This window comes from Podarcis gaigeae, assembly GCF_964106915.1.
Source record: "Podarcis gaigeae genome assembly, chromosome: 2".
Taxonomy (NCBI): Eukaryota; Metazoa; Chordata; class Lepidosauria; order Squamata; family Lacertidae; genus Podarcis; species Podarcis gaigeae.
Genome location: NC_139679.1, coordinates 52,054,822 through 52,067,761, shown reverse-complemented (window position 1 = coordinate 52,067,761; position 12,940 = coordinate 52,054,822). Strand labels below are relative to the sequence as shown.

The window sequence follows — 12,940 nt, the reverse complement described above, 5'->3', positions numbered from 1 at the left end:
CAAAGGTTCAGAAACTGTAAATCAGGAGTTTGAAAGTGTGAGCCTACATGAAAATAAAAGCTATTAAGGAAAGGGTGGGGAACCAAATTAAGGTCCTGTCACCTATTCAGACATTCTGTATGATTTACACATAGATGTTTTGTTTTACACAATTCTCGAAAAGATGAACAGGGTGTTAAACAATTGTACACTTTCAGGAGACTGCAGAAAGGGTGGGAGCAGGCAGACTGTGCACTGTGAGAGTACTAACTCCCTCGCTCTGTGTGTGTGTTCGAGAGAAACTAATTCAGATGCAAAATTTTAAACCAGGAGCGTGTTTTTCAAAGAATAGTAAGTATTACCAGATTATTTTTATAGCAGGAGGTTAATTTCTGGCTTCTTGGAGCACACTATGTTATTTCATAATTTTAATGTTTCTCTATAATAATGAGAAATGCTATCTAACAAAAGCTGAACCTATCAGGATTATTTCTAAAGGTTCTCCCTTAAGCAATGAAGCCCAGTTCTTTGCCATCTTAACTGATTTGTTCCACAGATGAGGAGTGGGAGAAGGAAACTGTGATCTGTTTAGGGTTTAGAAAGTATGCAGAAACACCACCTCTGGGAGAGAGTTGTTCCTAAATGTGTCCATTCAAATATACGCAGCTGCATCTTAAAGGTTCTGATGGTTAAGGTGCCCTTTTTGATTTAAAAAATGATTCTTGCTTTTAGTAACAACTGAAAAATAATCATTACCAGGAAGTAATTTTTATTGCTTATTGCTCTCTAGCAGTGAGATGGGATATAGCACAAAGAAAAAGCAAAACTGTACATTGTAAGCTGGCAAACGCCCAGCGCTACAACACCCAGAAACATGTATGAACATATGAAGCTGCCTTAAAACAAGGCAGCCCATTACTCCACCTAATCCAGAATGATAACAGACAGTAGTTTTCCAAGGTCTTAGGACCCAATGTCTGCTTAATCGAAGACGTCAAGGGACAGAACTTGGAGCCTTCTACATGCAAAGCACGTTGCTCTATAACTATGTATTGCCCCTCACATTTAGACACAGTGACATTTGTTCTGAGGCATGTCCTGGATGGCTACATCAGCTGTTTGCAGTGACTGGCACAGTTCAGAGTTACTGCTAGAGGCAATTACGGGCTGTCATAAAGACAGCGAGGCCTGATATCCCTCATGCTTCATAGCAGAGACTCAAACGTTCAGGCAGAAAGCAGGCAGGCATGGTAGCACCTCAGGAATTTACCAGCAGAGATGAACTATCACACACAATGTTGCATTCATTCAATGTTATTTTATACATGCGGCTTGTGAGAATAGCATCTACCCCATAGGGAGGCTTGCCTGTTCCAAATGTGGGGGCTCCCTCAGCATCCCCCAGTGCAGCAGAAATGCAAGCTCCTTTGAAATGGGTCCAGGGGGTGGGAAACTGAATTTTTTGCTTTGTAAGAACTTAAGAAGAGTGTGGCTGCATCCGACCCAAGGGCCATCTGGGGCAGCATCTCACAGTAGCCAACAAGATGCTTATGGGAAGCCGGCAAGTTGGACCTGAGTTCAGTAGCACGCTCGCTACTTGCACGTCCCAGCAGCTGGTATTGTGAGGACAGAGAACACAGCCACGCGGCTAGAAGTCAGTGAGCCTTGCCATCCCCAAATTTGCCTAACCCCTTTTAAAACCATCTGCATTGGTGGCTGGTGCATCTCATAGCAATGAATTCCATAACGCTGCAACATGTGAGGAAGTACTTCCTTTCATCTGTTCTGAACCTCCCAACATCCAGTTCCATGGAAATGATCCCTGCTTCTATTATTATCAGAGGAAGAACCTCTTCACTTTCATCCGTGCTTTTCGTAACATGAGAAAGAGTTCAGAGACACTCTGTGCAAACACAACATCCCATGGAAAAGACCATTCTCTTCCCCACCCTCTCAAAAGTGGCTTTATACAGGAAAAGAATCGTAATGTGATGTTAATACTAGCTGCGCTGCATCAAACAATAGGGCATCTGAATTCAGCCTCCTGCCACAGCCTGACATTTGTAGGCACAGAGGCCCTGGGACTTCTGATTTAGAGCTTGGAATGCACAGAACTTTATGCATTTCTGATGTGGCTGCAGGATTGCTGTAAACATGTGGCATCTCCAAGTAGACTTAAAAGCTCATTTGAGCTCAGATGACTGTGAAGAACAGCTTGCAAACACTTGAAGCTGGCCCAGGGTAATGCTCCATGCCCTGCCAAAAATAAACAGGCCATTCCTACATGGGGTATATCATCTCAGCCTCAATGGAAGGGGCTGGGAGCACCCAGCGGGGAAAAGTGCAGGGAAGCAACGGAGCAAGTATTGCAGCAGTAAAGAAGCAGAGGCCTACTGGGTGTAGCTATGGAAACGTTCCCTCCCTGTGGAATTCATGCTGCACTCCATATCTCTGGAGACACAGGGTACAGCTACTCTCAGATCCAGGTCCAGTAGAGACTTGGCAACTACACGCACAATAAAGGACACACTTTCCCTGTTGCCAGGAAAGAATCTCTGAACGCTTCTGAATACCAGTTGCTGGAAACCACAGGAGACGTGTATGCTCCTGTGTCAGATCCTGCTTTCAGGCTTTCCACAGGCATCTGGCTGGCCACTGTGAGAACAGGATGCTGGACTAGATGGGCCATTGGCCTGATCCAGCAGGCTCTTCTTAGGTTCTCCCAGGAAATAACTGAGGGCCTGACTCTGAGGCCAAGGCTGCCATGGTTTGGCTTCATTAAATCCTGTAGCCAAAGCCCCTATTTCACTCAAAAGGCAGAGAAATATATCCCCCTGTTGGAGGAGTTACTGCTCAGTGCGCATGCCCTTGTCCCTCTCTAAGACTAACCTTCCTCAGGCTCTGCCCCTCTGCAGGGGGTGGGGTGCGACGTTTTTTATACTAAGGGCCATATTCCCTCATGGGCAACCTTCTGGGGGCCACTTGCCAGTGGCAGGTGGAGCAAATCCCAAAAGGATGCAGGGAAATGGATGTGACTTTTGTAGGTCTGGACTGTATGGAGGTCAGAGGTTTCCTCACACATCCAACTTCATCTCTCCATCTTGGCAAGCAAGAGACATTATTGCAGTTCAAGGATTCCAACCAGGCAAGAGCATTTGAGTGGGCCTGGGAAAGCGAGGTAGTGGTGGCAATATGTGGAGAGTGCTGAGGCTTCAGATAGAAAAAGCCAGATTCAAGCCCAGGCCTGAGGTGATTTGTAGAATTCAGGATCTACTGAGAACTTTAAGCAGAAGATACACTTAATGTTCAGAAAGAATTCACGGCACACCAAGTCCAGCTTCAAAAAAGAATTGAGAAGACAAGCAAATCAATGAACTGAATGCTGGCCAAGGCCCACCCATCTTGCTCCTCTCTCTACCCACTTCTCTCTTACAGTGCCACCTCCACCTCCTTCCTTGTTTTCTGGCTGGGAAAAACTGGCAAAACAATCTGCAGCTTAGTGCCTCCATCGCAGACTTCATGCTGGAGTAGGAAGAAATGAACTGGGAGGAAGAGAGAGGATATAGGTCAGGGTAGCAGAGAACATGTTTTGCATGCAGAAGGTTCCAGGTTCAACACCTGGTATCTCTAGGGGTGGCTGGGAAACAATCTGGCCTGGGAACCCTGGAGAGCTGTAGACAGTATCAATAAAACTGAGATAGATGGACCAGTGGTCTGACTCAATAGTGGGTCACGTCCCAGGTTCCTATGGAATGGCAAGCTAGGGGCATCACTTGTGGTTCAATTCAGTTGCAAAGGCAGCTTGTTGCTTGGCTGAAGAATGTGTCCTGAACCCTCTTTTGATTGTCTTCTCCTTTACCCATCACATGCACATGCTCTCTTTAAAGGTGCTATCTGCCATTATGTCTTTTGCTATGAATATCTTTGTGGTCCCGCTGCAGTTTACACTGGCACAGAGAAACTGCTTGAGGATAAAGATAAAGCTGAAAAACAGAAATAAACATAAGCGTAGATTGTCGACAACTTAAAACACACACACACAATCCTTTAAAAAAAACCCAAAAAAATTCCTGTAAGTGAACTTTCTGTCTTTCAGGGCTCATTCAAGGTTTGCAGGGAATGTGAAAGTGCACTCTGCATTTTGGCACTGAAGTTGAATGGGTACAAGCTGAACATCCTCATGCTGTATCTTTTCAGAAATCATCTCCAGCTACTTCAAAGCCTGGCCAACTTATGTTTCCACAAGCTAATTCTTGTTTATATCCTACCTTGTGCTTTCAATTTGCACTTTAAGCAACACCTTCACAGTGTGTATCTAATTAAATGAGGTCTCGATGGAAGTCTTCTCTTTGTATGTGTTGCTGATAAATATTAGGCTATAAAAAACACGAGGGACCTGGCTTTTATGCACTTTGCGTTGGTCTATTAGAAAGTGCATCCATCCCCTGACAGATTAAGGTTTTCTCATCAGTAATTTCAAAACACAGGGAGAGTGAAGTGCTGGAACGTGTTTCTCCCCTTCGCTTCAAAGTCAAGGAGGCACTTGAGAGCTCTTTGGCAGTGAGGTGAGAAAAATGAGCTTCGTTTCTTCTGGTCCAGAGGTCTGAGAGCTCTTGAGTCCCGCAAGGTGATTTGTCATACATCATGTCTTCCTTCGCTCAGCCACCGGGCCCGATATGTGGTCCACCCCCTTGGGCTCTTATCAGACTGGGAAGCATGATATATTTGTGCCAGCTTGGACTGAATCTTGCATTCCCAAGCCTGGTCATCAAGCTCAGTGGCAGCAGCCAAGGCCAAGAGGAAGTAGTTAGCTGCATCTTGTTCATCCTGAGGATAAAGGGGAAAGGAAAATTAGAGGGGTGAGAAACCAGTTTGATTGACTGTGGGTATCAATGCAGGGACCAAAGCATAATGGATGCTCCCCAGATCTCTTTAAGCAAGTTGCACAGTTAGTCAGTCACCAGGGGAATACTGACTTTGTTCTAATCGACCAACACAGATAATTATTAATTAATTTCTGCCTCCACACATCTATTTATTGTATCATTTATTATTTACCCTCCACATCCTCACTAGGTGCCAGTAGCCATCTAACAATAATATATTGAATATTTAATTCAGTATAAAAGCACAGCAATGCAGTAAATAAAACTGGAATTAAAAACCCTAAATAAAAGCAAGAGCAGAGAAAATGCAACACTGAAAATTAAAACAAGCATCCCAAAGAAACACCAGCAGGAGAAACACAAATCACTCTGTCGGGGCACTGGCTTCATCTGGTGGCAGAAAGTTAATAGAGAAGGCTAATTGGGCCTCCCTCAGAAATGAGCTCCAGAGCCTAGGTACAGGCCCTGTCTTGCACCCTTGCAAAACATGCTCTGATATTGGTGTGATAGAAGGGAAGGACCTCTCCCAACGATCTTTTAAAAACCAGAGAGAACCTTGAAAATATGATTACATTTGTGCCTCAAGCAGCATTTTTTGAGAGGAACTCTTCCAGTCATGGCAGCTTCTAATAAGTTCAGAAACTTCAGCTGGTGCAGAATTCAGCAGCCAGGTTGCTCAGCGGGACAAGACAGTTTGAGTATGTTTTACCGATTTTGGCCCGACTACACTGCGGCCAGTTAGCTTCTGGGCCCAATTCAAAGTGCTGGTTTTCACCTGTAAAGACTTAAACGGCTCAGAATTGCAATTCAAATTCCTCAAATTCAAATTTATTTACGGCTATTAGCCCATAAAATATGTACAAACATAAAAGCACAGAAGCATAAAAAACCAATACATCTAACAACAGAAGGGGAACACCACGATGCAAGGGTGGGTCATTGAGCAGTGACAAATAACAGCTTGGGGCCCGGAAAGATCCAAGGGACGGTTCACAGAAAAAGGAGAACTGGAGACGAGATCCATCATGCACTCTCATCATAACTGTCCGATTAGTTTTTGTTGTTGTTATTGTTTTTTGGTGGTTTTTGTGTGTGAGATAACCGCATTCAGGAATCTCGCCACCTGCAGAGTTACAGAAGGATCTGTATCCTGCAAAAGCAGTGCAGCATGTGACTCAACAGGCCTGCCAACCAAGCGCAGTAAAGCAGGACCCAGGAATTTAGTCCTAGCTATGCTATGTAAGGGACAGTTGAACATTATATGTGGAAGAGATTCAACTGTTTTCCTGTCACACTCGCATAGCGGAGACACCAAACCCTTGGAAAATCTGTGGCTCAGCAGGTTCGATGGAAAAACATTGAACCTTGCACGAATAAATGCAAGTCGGTGTGGTACAGATGAAAGAGATGACATGTATGATGGAAGGCCAAGTGGGTCAGAATTGCAATACGTCAAGGACTGCCTCTCCCCATATGGACTGACCCATACCCTGTGATCATCAGCTGAGGCCCTTATACATGTGCCTCCTCCGCAAAAGGTCCAGAGGGTGGCAACATAAGAATGGGCATTTTCTGCAGTGGCTCCCCATTTGTGGGATGCTCTCCCTAAGGAGGCTCGCCTGGTGCCTTCATTACATATCTTTAGGTGCCAGCCAAAAATGTTTCACTTCAACCAGGCATTTAGCTGATTAACATTCTATGGCTTTTAAAATGTGTTTGTGGGAGGGAGATTATTGGTTTGCTTTTGTTTCATTATGAATTTCGTGTTCTCATTTTTTGTTTTTATGTTGTGAATCAGCCTGCGATCTTCAGAAGAGTGATATACAAATTTTAACAACAATAACAACAACAACTCTGTTTCATACCTAGCCACAGAGAATGAGGTGGGATGGTCTAGACTGCCAGAGAGAAAAATTAGTGTTGAAGGGAAGTACCAGGGCTATTGAAAAGCAAAATTAAGGTTCAAGACCTGTGTGTCAAACAGGTCAGAGGATTTGGAGGTCCAGGGAAGACTGAACAGGTTCTGGAACTGCAGCAAGGCAGAAGCCAGCACAACAGAGCACGTACATCACCACAAATGGGTGGCATTTTCTGGAACAATTCATGGCAACTGATGACTGCAGGCTCTTAGATTTTTAATGGGATAGTGAAAGACTTAATTTAAGCGCAAGGTCAGACGAAACTTAGCATGTGGCCTTGCCACATGTTTAGTGAGATTCATTACAGGATGTGTCACAGACTGCTGTCACTCACCTTTAGTTTGTGCAGGGTCAAATCTCCCAGGCGACAGTAAACCTTGGAATAATACATAGCTTCCTGAGCACCTTGCAACAATGGTGAGCGCAGAGAGAGTGTCCTCAGGTAGCAGTCCTCAGCCATTTCATACATTTGCAGACAATAGTACACTGTCGCCAGGCGGTGAAAGGCAACCACTTCTTGCAGGTGATCTCCTTAAATTAGAATTAAAATTAAATAAGATTAATGATACATCCTACTAAAATACAAATGAGTACATGTTTGGTGGCTCTGAGTGCTGTATGAATTGAGAATGCTTCTCAATTTCCTTCTTTCTGAATTTCTATTCCCCCCCCCAAAAAAACAACAACAGAAAAACAATGACTTAATTTGTTTTGGTTGCAGTGCTGCTGCTACTGCATGATGCCATTTTCCCTGGCTTTTCAATGCATATTCCAATCCCTATGTCCTAAAAAAAAATCTGTGTCACTGTCAATTTGATAGCATAAATTCATGTCAAACTCTTGACAGGTAGGTTTCCCATCAATTAAAACAAAATAAATATACATGTCATTATTGTCTCTGTTGTATGATTTTTTTTTATTCATTATGCATTTTTTAAAATGCAGTTTTTCATTACACAAGATTAGAAGCGTCCATTACTTCTATGGAAAGAGGGGGGAAATTCACAGCAAAGAAGGGATGGACTGAACGGCAATTCTGGCACTTTAATATAACTACAGAACAGACTATAAATCTGAAACTGGATGCACTTTTTCTAAAAGTAATTGCAGAAAATTTCTACTGAAAATCAAAAGATAGGAGGAGCAAAACAGATTTATACATTGACAGATTTAAGGAGATCTACACGCTCTTCCTTAGAATGAATACACACTGCATTGTGGCCAATGGTAGCTAACCCACATTAAAAAGCTGGTTGAGTTTATGGATAATTGGCATAAAATGGTGGACTGGAACAAGTATCCGTTTATTTCAGTTAGGATTTTCTAGACAACTGGCTGCAGCCACACTAATATAAAGCCAATAATGTTAACATAACGTAAGAATATAACAGTCCTGCTGGGTCAAAGCCCATCTGCTCCAGCTCTCTGTTCTCACGGAGACCATGCGCATTGTCTTGGTTAGATAATTTCTAGTTGAGACATGGGAAGAATTCATTTGGGGAAAGATGAACATATTTGGGGACTCTTCCTCAGTGACAGGGTCCCCAGCAATGAATGATAAAACTCCTTCTTTTCTTTCTTAAAATCAAGACAGACCCACCTCCTTTGCTTCCAAACAGGTATCTATCTCCAAGAGCAACAGCAGAAGACATCTCTTACTTAGGCATCTGGTGACATTCTGCACTCTTTTTCTACCTTTACTATCTTGGTTTTGCAATGTAGCTATTTAAAATATTTTTAGCCTGCTCTTCACTGCAGAGTGAGTTGCTATTAAAATGTGTATTATAATAGTGGCTTTTCCAGGAACAAGCATTCTCTCTAACTCCTGGTCCATTGCACCTCTCCCTGGGTCCCTTCCACAAGATGGCTTAGACATTACTGTGCTACGTATCCTTAGTCCTTTCCTACCTACATCCACACTGAGCCTGGTTGCCAAGGTAGCAAATTCCAAAGCCTTCTCATAATTCTGGAGTCCGAGCTGCAGCTCTGTCAGCTTGTTGAACACTCTCAACTCAGTCTGCAGCACCTTCAGCTTCCTAGCCAAAGGGACAGCTCCTCCCTGGGGGAAAAAAATGACATAATGTTTTCATGTCACTTCACAACTTCCTACCATGTCACACCACCATTCAAGCTGCATATTAGCCCTTTGGAGAGAAGGACACTCCAAACAAAAGGGATATGCCATTATACCGGTCGCTTTCCACCATTCAGTACATCTAGCATTTCCCCTTGTGTTTACTAACAGCGTATTGATAATTTATCATATAGCAAACAAGACATTACTCCTCCAAGTCGCCCCTCGCATTCATTTCTACCCACCCAATATCAGCCACTTCCACATCCTCAAAGGAGGAGAACTTGGAATACATTTTAAAATTATTAACCATATTTGTTATTATTACAAGGTCTTCTAGAGGAAATTGTGGAGGAAATTGGGGTGCCACGTCTCTCTGTGACCGTTTCTCCTTCAAATTCTCATTTTCTAATGAGTCAAAATAAACCCAGCAAATCCCAGGTCTTGACATTTTCTTCTCATATGATAATTAGCATAAACACAGTCATGTATTCTGCCCTATCCCTTGTACCATTTGTTCCATTGGCTTTTGTCTAGAAACTGTAAGGCAGCCTTCTGCAGCTGGAGCTGATGGGAATTACAGTCCCAAACATCTGGAGGGCACCAGGGTCAGGGTAAACTGCAATAAGGGCTTGCCTTTAAGCTACATGTCAGCTCTGTTCAATTCAACCTTCTGCTACTACAAGAATGATGCAATGTGCAATTTTTTCTTAAAATCAAATAAAAATTCTCAGGATAAAAAACTAATGCAATCAAGGCTACAGTTGGAATAATCAGTCTTTTATGCATTCTAGGCTTTCAAAAATGCTGTGAAAATGGCCTTTAATCTAGGGAGTTCACTCCTTTGTATCTAGCCATACTACATGCTACATTGGTGCAGCAGAATATTTCTGCCTATGTTCCCTAGCTGAAACACAATCTACTGCTTTAAAATAAGCATCTGGTGAAAACAGCAAGACAGAATGATAATGTTTAGTAAAGCCATGAGACAAACCAAGCCCACAGAGCCCCACTTCAAGTCCTAATGAAAACAGCCAGAGAACAGCAACTCTGAGGCATTCTCATATGACTTTACAACTACGTTCTTTCTCAAGTGGAATATATTCTTGCTCATAAAGAGTCTGCAAACAGTATAGAAGCACTATAGTTCAATAAACCTATGAACAGTCATGAGGTGTGTGGAAAAGCATGTCTCCTTAAACTTCCTCCCTCTACCTCAGCATAGGCTATCTCAATCCATGTCAGTAATACTCAAGTGCAGTCGTGATAAGGAGATCTCCACAGATACAGACTTAAGTGCCATTTTTGTGTGTGTGGTTGATACCCTGTAATAGTCCACTGCCTTTTGTCTGTTCCGGATCCCATTGAAAAAGACATCACCAGCCTCTTCATATAGTTCCATGGCCAAATGCAGCTCTTCAGATTTCAGTGACGTCTGTATGGCTGCCTGGGAAAGGGATCAGGTCACGGTAAGAGCAATGGCAGTATCATCATACAAGAAGAATGTAAGGTATGGCTAAAAGTTATGACTGAATGTTATGCCCAGCCCTTCGTCATTGCAGCATATATGCAATGTTCGTGTTTGCTCACAGTATAGTAACTACAGTGGTACCTTGCTTTTTGAACGTCTCCATTGACGAATGTTTCAGTTTTCAAACACCATAAACCCTCGTAAATGCTTCGGTTTTCGAACACTTTTCAGAAGTCGAACATGTCACGCGGCTCCCGTATTGAGTTTTCCGTACTGAGTTTTCGGTTTTTGAATGTTTCAGAACTCAAACGGTCTTCCAGAACAGATTACATTCGAAAACCGAGGTACCACTCTATATGCATGCCATTTGCTACTTACATTCAGGTGCAAACCAATTCAATACTCCTACACAACTGTCTACAAATCAGTGGGGTTGTATTGGCATGGACAGAGTCAGAAGAGTCTGAATTTCTATTGCAAACACAGAGTCTTCTTCTCCAAAACTGTAGTGAATTGCACTCATGATTACAAAGGAAAAAGTGATTATCACATATGCTAAAAGTTCCAAAATTATTGCACAGACTTCTATTGATCAGGGGGCCAATGTCTGCCTGCCTCACTCCATAGCTCCCCCTGTTTTTCCACCTTCCTTCTGTACTGTGGCATCTATTGCTACAACACTCTTCTATTTAATCCCCTCTTCCCCTCTAGCATTCATCGCCAGCCTCCCCAGGGGGAAAACATCCAAATGTCCCAAATAAATCCATATGCTTCAATAACATTTCTTCAATTTTAAATAATCACGGGGGTTCACTTCATGAGCTCTTCAGTAATGGAATCTGAGAGTTTGGGCACAAATAAACCTTTTATCAGTGTGCCGTGAATCACTGCACATTTCATACCCAAGTGAAGCTCTGAGCATATAAACCTGCATGTCTGTACAATATACAAGACTTGTGCCTCTCCCTCAGACAAGATCTATTCAGTGTCCATCAACTGGTGGGGAATTTATTGCCACTGCTGACACTACTTCTCTTAGACACTGACTCTGACTCAGCAATCACCATGCGCCAGACATTGTACATTAAATCAAAAGATAATGATTTTCCTGCAGATAGCAGTTTGCTATTTATTAGTGTTTGGAACCTCAGCCTGGCAATCTTACATCACAGAGCCGTTAGTTAGACACAACCAGGCCTCTTATTTTTACTTTACCTGCAAATACATTTCCACAAGTTCATCCTCTTGCATTTGATAGTAAAGCCTTCCAGCCTGCAGCCAGGCCTGCGCTGTTTTGACCGTTTCCTCCAGGTCAATGAAGATTCTCAGACTCTGTTTGGTAAAATCCAGGGCCCGTTTCACATATCTGTGGGGTTGATGGAGGCTCCATTATTGCAAAGAAAATGTGGGAGCTTGTGCATCAAGTCAAAACAAACCAATCCTTTCTGAGCAGCCCTGCAAAGCTTTCCTTGCATCATTGTTTCCTAGGTCCGACACAAGCTGAATGATGGTCCCCTTTCATTTAGTGCTAAACTTAACAGAGAAGCTCTTATAAAGCAGGTGGAATGGGCCAGGCATGTCATAATCACTTACTGTTCTAAGACCTCTACTGCATTTGGTGTAAGGAAAACAGTGGCTTCCACTGTAGTTCTGTTATCAAGGAGTGTCCTGCCATGGATCTATGCCTCTCCTATTCCCTACAAAATGAAGTCCAGTTCACACTGTGCAACAGAGAGTAGCCTCTCTATGGGCAAGAATGAGTCTGAGGTTCATAACTGGCAACATATTAAAAGTGTGTTTACATCACCTATGAAATCTGTTCCCTCCAATCGTGGTAAATGGATTGCACATGAGATGTTTGCACATTAGTAATGGGATCAATATCACACAGCAAACATGGCAAAGAGTAGGCCATCCAAGAGATAACTGTTTGTAGTTGTGATTTTAGTGTTTTTTTAAGGAAAAATATCTGCAACTGATGTCTTTTCATCTCAGTGGCTACTGATTTCTCTTTTCTTTCTTTTTTTTTTGGAAAATATTTTTTATTTGCTTTTACCAATACAAGTTTACAATCCAGCAATTTATATAATCATCTCTTGAGATTATCTGAATCTCGACTGCCCCCCCAACCCCTACATGGTTCCTTATTACAATGTTCATAACTGCATATAAGTCCATTCTCCAAATTTCATTTTTTCTAATCATCCATCGTTACATTGCAAGTGAGTCTTGGAGTCCAGCTAAAGTTTTAATTTGCTTACAACGGTCTCCTAAATAAATTATAAATTGTTCCCATTCTTTTTCAAAGTTCTTATCCTCTTGACTCCTGAGTCTCCCCCTTCGTTTTGCCATTTCAGTGTAGTCCAGCAGTTTGGCTTGCCCATTCTTCCCTAGCCAGGATTTTTTCTTCCTTCCATCCTTGGGCTAGTAACATTCATGCAGCTGTTGTCGCATATGTGGCTACTGACTTTTCAGTGACTCCTGTTCATCAGATAAATTATTTGCTACCATTCTTCTGGGAACCTATAATCCTCCAGATCTTGCTGGACTACAACTCCCATCATGCCTGACCGCTGGTCATGCTGGCTGGTGATGATGAGAGCTGGCGTTC

The 12,940-nt window shown here is 42.8% G+C and overlaps 1 protein-coding gene across 13 annotated transcripts in view; it reads right to left on the bottom strand.

Annotated features, from left to right (window-relative positions):
* Positions 1–731: 731 nt before the first annotated feature.
* Positions 732–12,940, bottom strand: part of SH3TC2 (SH3 domain and tetratricopeptide repeats 2) — a 54,846-nt gene continuing 42,637 nt past the window's right edge. For 12 of the 13 annotated variants that reach the window (XM_083726124.1, XM_083726121.1, XM_083726122.1 and 9 more), the window contains 5 exons: positions 11,545–11,695; positions 10,183–10,305; positions 8,693–8,843; positions 7,119–7,315; positions 732–4,806 (listed from right to left, as the gene is read on the bottom strand). In XM_083726124.1, the coding sequence (XP_083582250.1) occupies positions 4,615–4,806; positions 7,119–7,315; positions 8,693–8,843; positions 10,183–10,305; positions 11,545–11,695 (814 nt within the window). In that variant the 3' untranslated portion in view covers positions 732–4,614. The remainder of the gene's footprint in view (positions 4,807–7,118; positions 7,316–8,692; positions 8,844–10,182; positions 10,306–11,544; positions 11,696–12,940) is intronic. The other variant, XR_014561074.1, reaches the window with a different exon arrangement.